This window comes from Scylla paramamosain, chromosome 7 (assembly GCF_035594125.1).
Source record: "Scylla paramamosain isolate STU-SP2022 chromosome 7, ASM3559412v1, whole genome shotgun sequence".
NCBI lineage: Eukaryota > Metazoa > Arthropoda > Malacostraca > Decapoda > Portunidae > Scylla > Scylla paramamosain.
In genome coordinates this window covers 9519954-9540000 of record NC_087157.1, presented here as the reverse complement: position 1 = coordinate 9540000, position 20047 = coordinate 9519954, and the positions used below count along the sequence as shown (strand labels likewise).

The window sequence follows — 20047 nt, the reverse complement described above, 5'->3', positions numbered from 1 at the left end:
AGAGTGAGTAATCCTCATTCTGGTTTGCATGTCTGATATGTATTACCTTGCACTTGTCTGAGCTGAAAGGCATCAGCCATTTCTCAAACCATTCTCCCATTTTCTCTAAGTCTGATCTGAATATTTCTACACTCCCAGAATTGGCCACTTTGGCCCCTAACTTCGTGTCATCCACTAACTTCGCAATTCGGCTCACTATACCAACATCAATGTCACTGATGTATATTATGAACAACAGCAGGCCTAGGACAGATCCTTGGAACAGGAATCCAGTTCAAGGACACCTCATTTATAACTACACATTAACGTTTATCCTCTAACCAGGCCTCTATCCAGTTTGATACTGCTCCTGCAATACATAGAGGTCAAACTTTTGTCATTAACCTCTTGTGAGGCACCTTATCAAAGGCTTTCTGGAAGTCCAGATAAAATATGTCTATCGCTTTATTTCTATTGTATTCTTGAAGCATACCTTGGAAGAAATCTATCAGACTAGTCAAGCATGATCGGTGACCATGCTGAGATTCTAACAGCAAGTTGTTTCCTTCCAGAAACTCAGCTATTCTATCTACAATACCTTCCAATATCTTTCCTATGATGGATGTCAGTAGTTCCCCAAATTTGTACGATACCCTTTCTTAAAGATAGGGGTCACGCTTTCCCTCCTGCCAGTCTCTAGGAACTTCTCCCATCTGCAATGACTTGTTGAAGATCTCAACAAGGTAGGAAGACACCTCTTCTTGAACCTCTCAGAGTAGCTTGGGCAAGAATCCATCTGGACCAGGAGACTTGTTAACACAAAGCTTTTCTAGTCTATGTAACATTTCATTAATTGTATAATGGATATCCTTGATAGTGGCTCCCTTATGAACCAAGACCAGTTCACGAATTGCACCATCTACTTCCTCAGTGAATACTGAAGCGAAGTGGGCATTGAGCATAGCAGCCAATTAGAGGTCTGTATTCCAAAGCATTCCATCACCATCTCGCAATGGATCAATTTTGTTTTTTACAGGCTTTCTATTATTGACATAGCTAAAGAACTCTTTTGGGTTAGCCTTGCAAGATGCAGCTATCCTTTGCTCCTCATCATGTTTTGCTGCCTCTACCAGCCTCTTTACTCGCCTGCGCAAGCGAGTATATTCTTGATGAGCAAAACCACTATGGTTTACCTTGTAATGGTGATAAGAGGCTTTCCTTTAACTTATTGCAATTCCTATCTCTGGTGTGAACCATTTTGGTTGCCGGCATGCATCTCTGACTACTTTATTTGGCACAAACTGAGACTGCTGTACCATGAACCAATCTCGGAATAAGTCCCATGACTCCTGAATGTTAGAGCATACTTCAATCTGCATGGCACCAATACCCTCCCTCAAACCAGCAAGATCTGTTCTCCTGAGGTCAGGGATGATGCACCTATTGGTCTTTTCTTTAAGCTCAGGCATGTGGAACTTAAATCTAACAATGTAGTGGTCACTTCCTTCTAAGGCTTCATCCACGAAAATGTCATGTACAAGGCTGTCCTCAGTTGTGAACACTAGATCTCTTGTTGGCTCTAGTACCCACTGTGTAAGAAAGGCTTCATCAGCAGAATGGAGAAGCCTCCTGCTTTCAACGTCACCTGTTCTATCTTCCCAGTTGATGTGACAGTTGAAATCTCCAAGGATAACTGCCGTTTTTTCCGATCATATGTGAAATTTCTAAATGCATTTCAACATCCTCTTCAAGGCACTGGTGTGGTGATCTGTATACCAGAATAAATCTATAGGTTTCATCTCCTAACTGAAGGTCCGTGCAAAGTAGCTCTTTCCCTATGTCAAAAGTACATTCAGTGGGATCCAAGTTTTCCAGGATGTATATGGCTACCCCTCCCCCTCATAATCATTTCTATCTTTGTGAAATAACCCGTAACCAGGTATTTCAAATTCTCCGAAGTAATCACGGCCACTTGCATGGATCCATGATTCTGTTATTGCTACTACGTCAAGCCTTTCTGTCGCTAACAGAGCTTTGAACTCCAGCATCTTGTTTCTAATGGACCTTGCATTAAACAGTATGACAATGAGGGAGTCTCATCTATCCAACCACTTCCTCTGCCTTACTCGTTTCCTGACTAACTTGAGACACACACTACATGCAAATCTTCTGTGTCAGAGTTGGTGGAGAGAGAGAGAGAGAGAGAGAGAGAGAGAGAGAGAGAGAGAGAGAGAGAGAGAGAGAGAGAGAGAGAGAGAGAGAGAGAGAGAGAGAGAGAGAGAGAGAGAGACCAATAACACAAAACCAGGAGACACATGAACACCCTCAGTAAAATCATGAACACCTCAAAGAAGTCATAGATTAGTACTGGATCCAGACCGCATGAACCATAGGGTGAAAGCATCATGTACTAACAAGAGGACAAGACAAATTATAACATGATACTGTATAGCATTTTCAACCATTCTGACTGAACAGGATATTACTCCAAGCAAACCCAAAATGTAGATGTTTTGAGGTATTGTTTGCATGCAAAAACAAGATTTTCATGTGGGTGGCACTTGGCCTTGTCACATTACTCACATAAAGAGGATGAAGGGAGGGATCAGTTTATGTGGTGAGGAAAGGAGACAGAGAAAAAGCTTGTGTGACTTTGTATGACAGGTGCAGCAACTGTATAACTGACTAGTAATGAGTTATTGTTATCATTACCATAAATATTCCTTACAGAGCAAATCCTCACTGTTCTCTCTATGAAAGTTGCACATTCAGGAATCCCACATCTGCCTTATTACCTAAAGCATAGTAGGAAAAGTGGATTTGAGTGTCATTTTTTATATTGATGGGAGACCTGTCCTGCCCTACCATTACACTTATTTTATTATCTATAGTGCAGGTCAAGGCACCTTGCCACAACAATGACATCCTGTGGCTTCCATGATCATACACAACAACCCATTTACATGAAAGTTTTCTTCTAGTGTAAAACAGTATATGAAGAGAAAGGTAATGATAAACATCACTATAATTTCTTCCCTCTTCAAAGACTGGCATGTGACCCAGATATAACATTATACTGACCCAATGGCAATCACTTTTTTTTCTGTAATATTTATTTATTTCATAAATAGCAATTTTGTACTTTCTTATAATTCCAATAGGGTACCCTTATCATCAGCATAGAAAGTCTGGTTCCATGTTCATACAGGTAAGCCTTAGTCACACTAAGGTAACTCACCTAGCCTCAAGAACAAACGTACCAATCTATTACTTTGTTATTCTCCCTCAAGGTTATGTCAGTGACTCTGCTGTGATGTTTGTTCATAAGAACCAGCTGTTACTTACTCTGCTGTTAAAACACCTCAGAGCCACATTCCGTATCTTTTTTGGTTTACCTAATGGTACCTCACACCTGCCTTTACACTATCATCTATTCTTTCCATATAGCCAAACTAACAGTTTTCCTATTTTCACTGCTAAACTGATAATTTCTGTCCCAAGATTGCTTCTCAATTTCTCACATATCTGCTGTTCATTCACATCCATCTCACAATGTTAATTTTTTTTTTTTTAAATGTCAAAACAATGTAGATATCGTCCAACTGGTTCATAATGTATGGTTGTATAATACACTCTATAAGGGTGCTAGTTCCTCTGATTCCATCTCATCACCGATAAACACAACCACACGACCAACTTGTATATTTACATGGCCCGCTGTGAATTATGAATACAAAGACTTTTGTACCATACTTATCTTCCCTTGGAAGTTCTAAGACCTTAGCGTAGACACACAGAGATAGGTAAATAAAATGATGCATACAAAAGAAGCAAATAGTCTGAGCAACTGAAATATACATATAGATGGAAAAGTAGAAAGCCCAAATTTATATTTTTCTTTTTTTTAACCCTCACATGCAGAATACTATACAGTGACCAAGCTCTTAATCAAGCTGGATTTCTTTGCACACTGCAGCTCCAACCTAGTATTCAAGTTATGGTATACAGTGTAAAACCTACAACAAATAGCAAATGCCTCAAGACTCATAATTATTCTACTCACCGGAGGAAAGGAGTTTGTTGATGCAGGTGCTGGGACGGTGGGCTGAGCAGTAGAACCCAGCACAGTGGTAGTGGTTGGTGGGGTGCTTACTCTCAAGGGTAGTGGCAGTTGAGATGACCCCATGGTAGTAGCCGTTGGTGGGGAAGAGAGCGAGTTGGACAGGGCTGGCGAACTAGCGCTGGTGACACCCCCAACTGTAACAGCATTCATAACAGGAGGTGCCGTGACCACTGGCACTGTGGATGGGGCAGTCACAGAAGGGGCAGAAGGGACTGAGGGAGGTCTAGGAGGCTTTGTTCCTGGCACTGTTGGTGTCCGACCTTTACGGCCCTTGCCACCTTTGCTAGTAGCATCCTCTACTTCAATTTCATCCTTGGGCATCGCTGCCACTTTTCTTAAAAATATCTTTTCTAGACCCTGTGCCATAAACACTACGTCCTCACCAGGCTTATTATACACATAGCAATTAGTAAACAAAGTGTTGAAGTCTTGTATACACTCTTTGGCACTCCAATAATATTTATTTTCAAGGCGTTTCTTAATAGTGCCCAGGTCCATAGGGTGCTTTATTATTTTGTGGTAGTCAGGTAAATTGAGCTTCATGGCATCCACTGGCTGGCGAAACGGCCAAGCAAACTGGTGTTTCCAAACAGTCTTCATCACTTGCTTCTGGATGTACTGAAGCTGATTTGTAACACGTCCAGGTCTATGAGATGGAGGGGTGAAGGGAGGCTGTACAATGTCATTAATGGGATCTATGATAGGTTCCTCTCTTGGTGGGGGCTCAACTGTCCCTCCCACCTTAGGGGGAGAGTCCACCTGCATGCCCCCTCCGTTTGTCTCCTCCATGGTTATGTCTCTGTACAATGAGAAAAAAAAGTATTAAAGAAAAGAAGTGGTAATAATTTCAACATAATTGTTGTAATTTTTAAGATAACATGCTTGAAAGAATTAAGGATAAAAAATCAGGTAGATCATTTATGTTTTGAAGAATATTCATTAAAGAATATTGTACCTACATCAACATGCCAGTGAAATTTAAGGACAGTATCAAAGGGGAATTATGATGGATTGAGATAAAACTCCTAGGAATGACCACTTATAAAACTAATAAAGGGTTTAGGAATCTTAACACTAAAAATACACACAATAAGAACGGAACCCAAAACACAAATAACCACTAAACCTGGCACCCTTAAATCTGTAAAGAGAGAGAGAGAGAGAGAGAGAGAGAGAGAGAGAGAGAGAGAGAGAGAGAGAGAGAGAGAGAGAGAGAGAGAGAGAGAGAGAGAGAGAGAGAGAGAGAGAGTTTGGGATATTTTAGTTCCAGATAATCATTTTGCAAACAATATCAAGTACAATGTATTTTTATATCCCCATTCTACATAGGCACCTTACTGGTTTCTCAAATAATCACTAGCTGCAAAACTCTAGCTCTTAAAACACAAAGAAAACATATATAGACATTTTATACAGAACCAGGAAACTGTAGTGTTTGTCCAGTTTTTTCCCTGGCAAATCCAGTAGTATAGACCAATTCTTCAGCAAGGTAATATGGTTAATTTTCATGCAACAGGCAGTGTGTGCAGAAGCAGGATGCAACAGGTTGGCAGCTTCACTTCCTCACATTTATTTCAGTTAAACAATGTATTCATATAGCCATTAAATACAAAACAGTTCCACCTAGTTTCATCATACAGTTTTCAGGATCCCAAATTCTCTGATTTCTTCACAGTGCAAAAGCAGACTGGAAATAACAAAGGAGAAACAAGGTCATCCGAGGTTATATGCTTCATCATGTCATCTGTCACTAAAGCTACCAACATACAACCTTTGGCTATGTATAGGTGATGAGGTATACTTTTCCTATAACACAGGCAATTTTCATATATAAATACAACTTTTTAAAATCATTTAGCATATTTTGCATCCAGTTTGAATTTATTATTGTTACACTATAGACTGTTCAACAGGAGCTTGCACTTGTGGCCAGCAAATTTGTTAAGGGAAACTGATAGACTGTTTAATAAGATGAGCATTTAGATAGTTTTCAAGCATTACTGCCCCCATTGGTCCTGATGCAATTACATACATGAAATATGGTCAAATATTGTTATGTATATAGTGATATCCTAATTTAAAGAAAAGGTTAGCAATTAGCAAAAGCTTGTGCTCGCTGCCAGTTGCTTAATTTACATGACCAATAATTTGTAGGTACATCATTTTGCTAAACTGCATGTGAAAACTTCTGCTGAACACACTAATTTATAGCATACATAAAAAGGCAGTCACTGGGGAGACACATGATTCTAATCCTTCTGCTGTTGAATGTACATAATTAATAAATAAAATAAATAAATAAATAAATAAATAAATAAATAAATAAATAAATAAATAAATATATATATATATATATATATATATATATATATATATATATATATATATATATATATATATATATATATATATATATAAACAAACATTTGTTTAGAGTAAGTTCGCTATTTCCTATTTACATTTGTGTCCCTACCATTTAATTTAAAACAGAATGCTCATTACCACATTGACCAGTGCAGTACGTTCTTTGAGTTTAACTTCTTCATACCAGTGGATGATAACAGCATAATATGAACACTGACATGTACATCAAATCAGACCTCCTTTTATGTATTTTATATATATATATATATATATATATATATATATATATATATATATATATATATATATATATATATATATATATATATATATATATTTTTTTTTTTTTTTTTCTTCACATCAGTGGACTTTAATGAGGCCATTCTAGTACTTTAATGTCAAGCAACACAACCACATGATCATCCTTCATTCTGTTACCTAAGTACCATGCAGTCTGTTAATGAGGGCAAAATCCAACACAATTCAACTTCTCTGTACACCTGATATCTTCTATATTGTGTTTAGTAAGGATTAAACTCCTCCAGTAAAGGCTAAGATATGAAGGAATGTGATTGTGAATGTTAAAGGTGAGGCTGAGGATGTATGGATGTCTTGTTTTGGCTACCAATTTACAAGGGATGTCAACCTGATTCAAAGATGGACTGGACTGTGTCACATAACACACCTACTCATCTATATATGATGAATGCCAGCAAGGTGTTAATTTAACCATGATATTTATACAATGAAGTTAATGCAAACTTTACACAAATCCAGTTGGAATAAATCTAAAGAATTGAAACTACAGAATCATAATTTCAGTAGGTCGTAATGATAAATTTCACAGAAATTGAACACGAGAAAATCAGGATTTTGCTTAAATCAAAGATCTGAGTAAGAGTTTGTTTCCCTCAACATGGTAAACACAACTTTGGCAAGCCTCAAGTTTTTGTTTTCATATGATCTTTTATCCAATTTAGTTTATAACTGAAGTACATTTGTTGCTTACTGCATCTACACCCCTAAACCATCTCATACACTAATGCTACTATACAGAACACTGAATTTCTTTACATATTATAATTCTTATGCAATAGGTGGCTTCAGTGGCTTTACATTCTGTAATGTTTAAGCAGCAGGTTGTGTTTAACAGCAAAGATAGCTGTAGATCTCTCCTTAAAAAAAAAAAAGGAGTGCCAAAACAAAACACCACATCTAGCCTACCTGAAGGAATGAAAATATAGGGACCATCTCCAATTCCCTTAATTTCTTTTATATGAAACTGAACAACAGACATGGTACATTGTGACTATGTAGTTCCAACCTAGCATATTGCCATTCTTCCCATTTATTAACTTGAGAGAGAGAGAGAGAGAGAGAGAGAGAGAGAGAGAGAGAGAGAGAGAGAGAGAGAGAGAGAGAGAGAGAGAGAGAGAGAGAGAGAGAGAGAGAGAGAGAGAGAGAGGCATAATGAAACTCATATCATTGAAGAATGGCCACTAATCCACTAAGATCTCCAACTCAAAATAAAATTCAAGAGGCAAACCACATTAGGCATGCTCATTTGTTATTTTGTTCCTACACATCTTAAGAGCATAGCATTGCTAAATGTGCATGTCTAGTGACTTTCCATCTCTAAATTCATGAAATGGAAGTTCTATCACAGTGCTCCATGACAAAACAAGTCTCACTCTACCAAAAAAGACCCTAACATCCAGCTGACATATATACATTATAAATTATCCTATGCTGATACTAATTATACGGCCATACGGTGTCAATATATCAATGCTGTGCTAGAAGCACAAAGACTTTTATCTTTTGGTTGGGGGAGGGAAGAGGGAAAAAATAAAATAAAATGAAACAAATATACATACATAAATGAAAAGAAATAAATAGCTTGATAATTGTGAAAACAAATGGAGCTTACCTCAAATCCTGTACACTATTTCTATGAAGGGGGAGAGAGAAAAAAAAAAAAAAAAAAAAAAAAAAGAAAGAAAGAAAGAAAGAAAAGGAAAAAAAAAATCTGCCTTCTCTCTCTATCCCCAAAGGCAGATACAGGCCACATCCACCCACCAGCCAACCAGAGCAGGTTGCAAGAGGCAGATGGAGCAGCAGCACGCTGCACAGTTGACTGAATTGTATCCCCACCTTCAACAAGGATTGGTATTTTATCTAGTGATTGGGTTCTACTGAACCAACAAGACAATGATAAAAATCAGTTTTCATATTACTTGCCATAAATAAGCATACTTATCATTTTTTTTTTTTTCATCTTTAAAAAAGCCTCCAGGTACTATGAAAGCCAAGATGTGGCTACATCATGAGTAAACGATCACAATATCCTGTTTTAAATATTTTTGTATATATTTTTCATGTTCATAAAGATACTTTAAGGTTTTCAATTATTTTTTCTATATGGTAAACTAGCTTACACGATTTTCTTTAGTCATTTAAACTTAACAGGAAGAATAAATTGGGGTTTCAAATTCATGTATTTTTAAACTGATAAGCTTTCTTTATATCATGAGTTATGGTTATCCTTAGGATATTGATAATTTCCTGAATGTTAGAGCTCCTTTATTAAGTTGAGTTTTCAAGTCATTATATTCACTTTGATCTGGTGGATACAGGCTTTCATTAAAGGAAAAGGTTCCATGGATATACCTGTTTTCCTACAAATATGCCTTTCACCAAAAAGCATTTCAAGAACTTTATTACCTCATGTATTATGAAGAAACAAAATAAATAAAATATGAAAATAAAAAAAATAAACCATTATCATTATCCCACAATTACAGTACTTCAAATTGTGCCACTGCAATACCTCTTGTACAATTTAAGGTCATTTTAAAGAAACTGCTGCTACAACACATTTAGCTACAAAATCAAACGTCATGAAAACCAAACAGAAAAGCTGTATAAAAAATAAAAATGAATTAATTAATTAAAAAAAGTGTCTGATCCTCCAGCTGAAGAATGTTTATACAAATTATGGATGTTCTCTAAAAAAAGCATATGATCCATCTCAAGAGAATTTCATAAACCTACAAGAGTGAGGAATGAGATAAAGAACCAAATAACATAATCTTCAAGTTGGGTGGCTGAGAGAGAGAGAGAGAGAGAGAGAGAGAGAGAGAGAGAGAGAGAGAGAGAGAGAGAGAGAGAGAGAGAGAGAGAGAGAGAGAGAGAGAGAGAGAGAGAGAGAGGATGGGCTGGATACCAAGAAAAATTTGTGCCTATGCCAAAGAAATAACAATAGTAATAAATATGGGCTTACTAGAGGATAAATGAAGGCCATATGAATAAAAATTATATTGATAAGCAGGGAGAGCACCCACTATCAAATTCATGCAGCAAAGCACACAAATCTGAGCACGAGGAGCATTTACACTGGAGAAAAATTATTATTAAGCTTACAAAGTGGACAGAATGAGCATGATAATGATTAAAACCACTAACTTGTTGAGAATTCTTAACTAAATGTGTGCAGGAACTCATAATTTCTTGGGAACACAATCCATAAAAGTAAGTAGGCTATGTCTCTTTGTGTATGTCATTAAAGATTTTGCTTTAAAAATATTAAATTAGGGAATAAAACCAACACAATTCATAACACTATGATGAATCTATGCATAAAAAAATAATTTTCATTTCGACCAACATAGGCTGAACTACAAATGTGTGGTTTAAAAGGTAACATGCATGTGTCCACAAACTCTGGTAGCACCCTTCTTGCTCAGAAATTACATGTCTTCTTTGAGCAGCAGTCTCTATTACTTGTCCAATGCAATTTCAGCAGCACTGGAACATATTGGTTAGTTGTGGCTTCCAAAGTGTGTATGTTAGATCTTCAACAAGAATTGAGAAAATATAAGCAAAATAGATAAAAACTGTTTTATTCACAGATCTTAAAGATATGACATGATAGGCAACATGATTAAATGTAAACAGGAATGAACTGATAATGATAATAATATTTCTGCTAAGAATTTCATGTCTTAATTAATTAATTGGTCATTACCAAATTTTTCCACTTCCATTTCATCACAGATGTGCCAGATGTAAAAATTATTCCATTACTTTGGAATACTACATGGCAATCCTCTCTTCCTTTCAACATTCATCATTCACTAGTAATGAATCTACAGGTATACACAATGCCTCCAACTATTGGTGATTAAGGCATGCTATTCAAGTCAATGAGATCAAGTTCAATGCCTGAGCTACAAAGGAATGCTTTCGGCCAGAATCTGCAGACTGAAATTTAATTCCACAAACATTACAAGTAAAAAGCTATAAATTCAGACAAAACTTGATCATCCTGTGTCATGTCCATAGATAGGGTATTTGAAAGATGAGCCATTCAAAAATTCTAGAACTACAACTGCATGCTATTTCCATTGCTTTTAAAGTGTACTTCCAAAGGCATTATAACATCTATAATTTAGCCAATATTTGTGACATGACACCATAACAATGAGAGTGAAACATGGTCAAAGATTCATCTTTCATTACACATCAATAGTTATCTACACAGTTTTATAAGTGTTGGTGAAGGAGATTAGTAAAAAGAACTTTGCTTGATGTCAAGTTTGTAAATAGGTTTAAAAGATTACCAAGAAAATTATAAACTCAGTTTAACACCATCTGTATCAAAGGTAACAGTACTATTACAGTAGTGATAACTTGCAAGGATATATAAAAATTAAACTGACCAGATCTCAAGTAAATGAACACTGTAATAGTTAAGTACCAAAAGCAATGCTGATTACTGAAAACATTAATGGAAGACATGAATGTGTAGACACTTTTTGTTCCATTTTAGGCATGCAATGAAGTAATGCTCAAAGAAATTTATAAGAAGATAAACAGTTGGGTCATTATGAAGCATGATGGCATGAAATAAAATAATTATCATGGAAAAGTAAGATAACACGCAATTCTTACATACCAGCATATGGTGGATGCTGTGGCTCTAAAAAGACAGCCTTCTATAAAATATAAGGATTATTGAAATACGTACTTGAGATGGAGAGTGGAGAGGAAGGACTAGAATGTAGTACAAAGATGAATAAACAAAAGCAGCTGGAGACTCTTCTGTCATGGAGAAGTGCCAAGAATGGGTCTTAAGAGAGTATAGATAGGTAAAGTATAATTTGAATACAAGAAACTTTACTAATAAATGGTACAATATATACTACAGTTTCAAAGTATTTACCATCATGCACCACATTTCAATTACTAATTACTGGTAACATCATATGATTATTGAAGTTCAAATGTATCAATAATCCATATATATATATATATATATATATATATATATATATATATATATATATATATATATATATATATATATATATATATATATTATAAAAATATTGTTACAAAAAGTCAACATTTACAAACAAAACCTCAAATCTACCATAACAAAATGGGTAATATTCTCATAAGAGAAAATAAGTTATCAACTTAATACATCAATAAATAACCAAACCATTAATATTACAAAGACAGAATGAAATACAATTAAGAGCAAGAAAGATCCGACTAGTAGCAAAATAAAACAAATGTCCAACATTACAAGACCTTTCAGACGAGGAAGTTTTACTGTTAAGCTACAAAAATATTAACAATCTTACAATTCCTGTATTTCACACTGCCATCAAGATATTGTAACCCTGCTTCTGCATTTTGCCTTGAGTGCATGACTTCTGACAAAATTGGAAAGACAAATATGTACCAGTCTAATTTTGAATAACTCCAATACAGCAGTTGAAGCCAGAAGAGCAAAGAATGTGCAAAATTTTGGTAACCCTGACACCACCAGCAACTTTTGTACACACAAAGAAAGTACACTAACTGTCAATCCATGTGGCTCACCACTAGCTTTTGTCCCTTTTCAAGATTCTTCCTGGTGCTCATCCCAAAACAAGGTAATGGCCTGTATTGGTTTTGAAGAATTCTACAAAACCAAGCATAACAAAACATAAACTAAAACATTATAAAGCAATCTCATCAAACTTTACACCTCTACCTTTAATATTAATTCCCTTCCCTATATTGCACATTAACATTTACTTCATAGTATACTGCAAGGTTTTTCATCAATATTCATCCATCTATTAACCAAAGACACAAGATCCTAATCAATAATAATAATAATGTTGTGGTGCAGTCCAGGAATTCTTAAATACAACCATTTCTTTGAAAATGCATACTGTACTCTTTCAGTCTATGATGAAATAATGTTTTGTATGCCTTCCCAGAATCAATAATAATAATTAAGTAAATAAATAAAACAGTAATAAATGAGAGTTGCAAAGTTATTGTCTGTTTGTAAATTAGGTAATAAAAAAATCTACAATGACTTTTCCGTTACAAATAAACACTGCAACAAAATCCATAACATAAATGCCAAACAAGAAATTTGCTTTTACCTATTCGAGGATCCACAGTAAATTGTGGATTACAATACCATGTTCCAGAGACTGTTAAAAGCTGGCAAAAACAGACAAACACTTGAAAAATATTAGTTTTCCTTTACCCAAAAGTATGATGTGCTTCATAATGCTTCACAGGGTCATCTGCCAGCTTGTCCACAAGGACCACCTCACCTACCAACAACTACCATAATTAAACCTATTCCATATTCCAACTAACTTATTCCAAACAAACCAAAGCCACAAAGCACAGGCCATGGCAGAAAGCACCTCAAGTTTCCATCAACATTCTGAATATGCACAAACTGGTGATGCTGCAAATGAGTGACTGTCATTTTCTATGAATGAATGCTCATGCCAGCCACAGTATGTTAATTGTAATCAGCAAGTAGCTCTGGAACATATTGGATAAACATTTTGCTAATCATTCCTGTGCATGTTATATATATATATAATTACTGACATTTTGCCAGTCTTGGCAGTAATTAATGCATTAAGGCTATTTAACTATCACTTACACCCAGCACATGCATCATCAAATCCACACAAGGACTGCACAAACAGTTAACTTTTATCATGGAAAACAAGAAAGAATTGCCACATTAGCCAATAAAAATTACATGATGGGTCTCAAAGACATGGAACAGTTTAGTTGGTCTTATCAAAAGTACAAGTTTACTGGAAAAATATAAGAGATAAAATTTTCAAGCTGCTAGAAAGAGGCAAGGCAAATAGTCCATGGTGCTGTGTGACAAGTGGTCAGGTGCATGCAACTCCTTGAGTAAAATTATTCCCAATTAGAGACGTCGCAGTGAGGCTGGTAGATACCTATCAGCGCCAGCATTTTTAATTGTCTCCGATTTCCTGGGGCAAAGGGGTGTCTTAGCTAAATTTGAAATCGATGTGCAGGAAAAGTACAGCATGAATTGCTGCACAAGTGTATCTAAAATTAAAAACATAACCCTTAATATTAATATTCATACTTACTGGTGTATGATAAGGCTTTGTTAATTGAATTATAAGATAAAACTAAAAATAGGTAATGATTTTTTTTTTTAAGTATGAACAGTAAAAATAAAAGGATGTTGATTTCGGCTTGTGCATTTTATCTGGGAATGTTGAAAAATATCAGATATCACTGACACGTCCTGTATATGAAAGTAATCAGTGAAATAAAAAAAAGAACAGCACCGCTGGCGGACGTACGACGTACTTATGTTGACCATGATTCTTCAGTTAAAGAAAGCGCCGCGCGCCGTTAGGAAGGAGTGTAAAGTGTAAACAATAGCCTCTCAGTTCTGCCGATACAAAGGCCTTTACTTTGCTTTACTATATCCAGAATAGGGTATAGCTCGTTCTTTCAGGAATTTTCTTAATTCCGCTGTAGTCCATGATTGTGGCGGTGATGTATCCATTGTGCAGGGTAGTCGAGTAAGCGTGGTCCTGTGTTTTGGTTTGCTCGCTGCCCAAGTACCCGAGGATAGTGATCGTACCGCAAAAATAAAGTCTCTGATACAAAATTATATTTTCTTTACATTAAATGGATTTGCCTGTTGTTTAGTACATGAAAATGCAAGTATATATTAGTATACTTCCATTGAGGTCAGTAGAAAATTACAGATTGCCTGCCTTGATACACTTATAGGCTCTTTTAAGAATATCATCTGAAATTATGAATAGAGGCTCAAACAATGTCATGTGCTGTCAGTTATCACGAAATTAATTGACTTAAAATTCTGACGCATTACTGTGCAACGATACACCTTTGTAAGCTTGTAAAACCTTGCCCCAAAAAGTATTTATTTTCCAGCGAGAATTAAAAATTCTGGCGCTATCTGGTATCAAAACGCTCACTGCGACGTCTCTAATTGACTCTTGCCACTAACTTGGACCCCCATAGAGTTTAGATTTAGTTAGATTAATGATTTCCACAAAAATTAGAAGTTGCTATTTCATTGAAAACATCAAAATTTATTACAAAGAATACCTATCTCTAAATTACAGAGGATATTAATGATACCAATCTTCACCCTTTTAACTCTGTATCTTAAGCATGCAATCACGTCACACAAAATTTAGTAGTAACACATCAAATGACAGCGCTCCATGATTATGCAGTCAATGGATGACATCAGGATCAACTAATCTGTGCAAGTACTAGAAAACAGTCTTAACACTTAAATTTTCTGAAATTATTTAAAATCCTCCCAAGCCCTTAGAAAGAAGCATATTTCTCACTGTTACCCAATATTTCAAATGTATTAATTGCAGTGAGTTCTCTAATCAGGCATGACAAGGAAGCATAAAAAAAATTACACTTGCCATTGAACAGTACAGCATGATTTGTAACAGGTAAGCAAGTCACATTGTGTACACTAACAATATTGCTGATCAGGAAGGGCAGATATCCTTATGAATTGTCAAGGTATCTTTACAAATTCCTACACCAATCAAAGCCGGCCAACTGCATGCAGCTTCACTCGGTTCTTAGCTTATTTGGCCAACTATACTGATATATATATATATATATATATATATATATATATATATATATATATATATATATATATATATATATATATATATATGAATGTACGAATAAACAAATTCAAATTTAATCAAATTTAAATTTAAACTGACCAAGCCAATCCAAAATTAACTGAAATCAGCTAAACAGGTGCCAATATTAATTAAGTGAAAAACTTAAACACTTGTCACTTCACCAGATTAAATTCCCCGAGTGAGTTTACCCTACAGCCTCACTTAGGAGCTAACAGAGCAAATCCATGATGTTGCTACATTGCAAAGGGGTTATTTTAAATTTCCATGGCATTAATTCTTACTGAAGGCCACCACAATGCTTCTCATGATAGGAAGAAGCATGTGAAGGCATTATATGGGAAGCTGGATAGGCCAGTAGGCTTGTGGGGTGTGGAGACCCTTAAGGTAGACTGAAGGGAAGGCATGGGAAAACATCAGACCTGCAGATGTGAGGCTTCCCATCATCCCTAATGCTATATCGCCTTCAAATACACAAATAATCGTCCAGCGCACAAAATAAGCATGGAATAACAACCGAACACACTCGTGGCTGCTGGCCCTCCATTCAAACTAGTACACCCATGGAGCTTAGCCTAACCTTGCTGCCGCCATGGCCTCGTCGCTATGCACTGGTCCAAACACTAATACGTTAGTGAGGTTTAAGAAACTAGTCTGCCTAGGATAAAAATTCGTTTTACTGACCTTCCCTATCTTCACACACTCCTAACGGCCACAGTCAAGGGCATTCCCAAATTAACCCTACAACCACTTACAACCCCCTATCCGGTCCTCCCTTGACTTCTCTATCTACTCTGGTTGAGTGAGGGAAACCTTAACCTTGCCTAGCCCTGCATAATAGCGGCTACTGATTGCATAACCCTATTAACGGTTTTTGCAAAAATATGCAACCAGTCACCTGGGTCAATAACAACCATTCTAGTGACCCACAGCCTCCCACTGTACAATACATCAACCACACTTGTAATACTCACAGTCTAGTCTGCCCAGGAATCATATTCGCTACGAGAGAAAAGCGAGGAAACAATACAAACGGACTCACAACAAACCCCGAGTCAGTCCAGGACGGCGCACGACGCGTCCCTCACCTCACACACGACGTTTTCTCGCCACTCAGACAGTTTCCATCACCACTGGTCACGCCAACACAGTCTGGGGCCTTTCTGGCATAACGCAACACACTGGAACAGGGCACACTCGCATTGCAACGTTAGGAATCACCACAAAACTTCCAAGGCAGTGGCTCTAGCGTCGGCCATAACGGCTTGGGTTTCAAAATGGCGGGTAGAGGACCTCAGAGGCGCCGGGACCCGCGCACTGCAAGGACGCCTCTACACCGCTCTCCCCGGACACTCACCACTCACACACCTCACCTTCAGGAGCTCTATCACCTCTAGAACGAATCTTGGTCATTTTCTTGCGATAAATTCAATGGAGAGCTCTAAAACGCGTTACCCGTTGAGGGCTTTTCCTCCTGTTTTCCTAGAGTTAAGGCTGACTCAACTTTTGACGCAGGGAACCCACGCTCATCTTACTGTGGCTCGTGTGGCGTTATACCTCAACGTAGACGAACTATAATAATGTAATACCCTCTGTTGACGGGAGTCGGTGTCTGCTGATAGCCGTGGTGGGCAGGATGACTACGGCCGTCCATGATTATTACAGATATCGGGCGGTGAAGCAGCGCTCACAATGGCACTACACCGCCGCCGCCGCCACACACAGTGTTGCCAGACTGAATTATGCATAATCTGACCAAATCTGGCAAAATATCTGTAGAAATCTGTAACCCATAAGGAAAATTTCTGAGGAAAAATATGTTGATAATAATGAAATTTTATTAGCCCTATGGTAACTCCACATAAACAGAACAAAGGGTTTTTAGTTAATTTTAACTCAAAACAAGCATTTAGGAAGTGTAGCCCATAAAGGCGACGTCACACGGGAGATTTTAGAAATGGAAGCTAAATCTCAAAAACTTGTGATATTTGTGAAAAAATAGTAGTTGCATATCCCGTTTGACGACGTCTTAATACAACTACATGCAATTTTACACATATTACACACCCAGCATAAACCATTTGTAGCGAGAGAAGCACTGTATGAAAAAGAAAACTGCACTCATACACAGGACATAATAAAGCTAATAAGATCACATGACATATCAAGCAGTATATATCAAGCATATATTGGATAATGACATAATGCTAGCAGATAGAAACTAAATTGAGAGAAGCACTGTGTGAAAAAGAAAAACTGCACTCATACACAGGACATAATAAAGCTAATGAGATCACATGACATATCAAGCAGTATATATCAAGTATATATGGGATAATGACATAATGCTAGCAGATAGAAAATAAATTGAGAGAAGCACTGTGTGAAAAAGAAAAACTGCACTCATACACAGGTGTAGGATATAGCTGTTATATCTATCGCATACGATACGATATGTTGGCCCTCCCGGCACCACTGTACGCTCTGCCGCTCTCGAGGGCCGAGGCAGTCCAGGGAATAAAGGTCTTAAGGAAGCTCTGCGTCTTCCTTACACCCTACATGGCGCAGTGATTGGAGTAACCATGGCTGGCCGGCCCCGCTTCCACACAACCACGTCAAGGGCTCCCAGGACACCTAGGACACCTGGGGTCCCCAGCAGCCATCTCGCCACCACACTGGAGATGCAGCAGGCGCTGATGGCCATGCAACAAGCCCTCGCACGCCGGTCGCCTGCCTCCAGAGTCCCGACCTCTGCCACGCCGGAGAAGTGTGAGGCTGAGATGTCCACAGCCTCGTTTCGTTCCTGGAGGAGGTCTGCCGAGTGCTGGGTTAGGCTGAACCAATGGGGCGCGCCGGAGGCCGTGCTACACATCCGCCTTCTCTGCACACCGGCCCTGCAACGCACGCTGGACACAAGGTACACCTTGCTGCAATGGGAGGCCCTGTCGACGACCGAGGCACTGGACGCCATCGAGAACCTGGTACTGAAGGGAACCAACCAGGCGGCCGTGTGGAGCACCTTCTTCAGTAGCCGTCAGGCGCCCGGTGAGTCAGTCTCGGACTTCTTCAGGCAGTGTTCCCAGACTGCCGCCGACTGCGGGTTTCAGTGCCCTTCGTGTGGTGATGATTTGGCGGAATACATGCTGCTGCGGAAGTTGATGGGCGGCCTAAGCGATCCGGTGATGAAGAGAGAGGTATTCCAGTTGTGTAAACAGTTTACCAGTGGTTAGCCGACTACGACGAGTCCTCTCCACCTTAATTGTAATTATTGGTATAATCCCTTGTACAACCTGTTTTATTTATGCAATGTTATTAAGGAATCTTATGTTTCTCAGGTGGAAGCATGCCAACTTATGTTGCCTCATGTATATCCTTCTTTCGGCTGTGTTTATTCTATAATCCATTATGTATTTCCGTTAAGCCCATATGCTATTTACCATATATATGTTTAACTGGGGGGGAGATGTAGGATATAGCTGTTATATCTATCGCATACGGTACGATATGTTGGCCCTCCCGGCACCACTGTACGCTCTGCCGCTCTCGAGGCAGTCCAGGGAATAAAGGTCTTAAGGAAGCACTACGTCTTCCTTACACCCTACAACAGGACATAATAAAGCTAATGAGATCACATGACATATCAAGCAGTATATATCAAGCATATATGGGATAATGACATAATGCTAGCATTATGTCATACCCCTTGGGTCCCTTGGCCCCTTTTCGAGACTCTACGTCCATAGGCTCGGGCCCCCTTTACCTAATCATTATTATATAGGCCCTGGCCCCGTGGCAGTTTGCTACCTCTGCCACCCTATTGTTACGCCTCTGAGCATGCAGAGCTTACTTACTTGCTATAGCTTGTAGTTGTAAGGGTATAGCGACGATGTAGCTCTATAGCTTGTTCTTGTGTGTTTGCTGGGGTCGTGTAGGGCAGGCTGTGGGACTGGGAGTATGTTTGTACTTTGTTTACATGACGCGCGCGCCCTCGGGCCTTGATCTTGATCTTGATCTTGATGGTACATGATCTTGATCTTGATGGTACAGGTGGCACAGGATCACTCCTGAGCCAGGCCTTTGGATCGGCAACTCCTGTAGAAAGGGGGAAAAAAAAAGAGAAACGAACAGCATCCTCTATCCTAATTGTTCATACACCTGGCACGCCACATTCTCTCCAGAAACTCTTTCACCGCCTCAATCATCCTTTCATTGGCCTCTCTACACAGTCCCAGCAACAACACCATCCATTCCTTTCCTGTCTTCTCCACTCTTTCATTCCTATCATGCCCTAACTCAGTCAGTATCACTTGCATCATCTCATTCCTGTCTCTGGCATACTGCACACACTCCAGCACCACATGTTCCACCGTCTCATCCTCTCCCATGTCACACATCTGGCACACTTTGCTGCGGGACTCAGACCACCTGTAACTCCTTGCATTCACATCCATACACTGTGCCCTCGCTCGGAAGAGAAGATCACCGCCCAGGCTTCCATCATACCACCTTTCATACCTCGGGGCCTCTTTCTCCTTGTACCATTCCAGGGTCTTCTTTCTTTCCATCTCAT

General features: G+C 38.3%; 1 protein-coding gene across 9 annotated transcripts in view; it reads right to left on the bottom strand.

Annotated features, from left to right (window-relative positions):
• LOC135102032 (bromodomain-containing protein 3-like) overlaps positions 1 to 19455 on the bottom strand; it is a 31926-nt gene extending 12471 nt beyond the window's left edge. For 2 of the 9 annotated variants that reach the window (XM_064006661.1, XM_064006662.1), the window contains exons 1-2: positions 17067 to 17225; positions 4043 to 4901 (exon numbers count right to left, since the gene is read on the bottom strand). In XM_064006661.1, coding sequence (XP_063862731.1) covers positions 4043 to 4901; positions 17067 to 17131 — 924 coding nt within the window. In that variant the 5' untranslated portion in view covers positions 17132 to 17225. The other 7 variants (XM_064006669.1, XM_064006667.1, XM_064006663.1 and 4 more) reach the window with 7 other exon arrangements.
• Between the last annotated feature and the right edge of the window lie 592 nt (positions 19456 to 20047).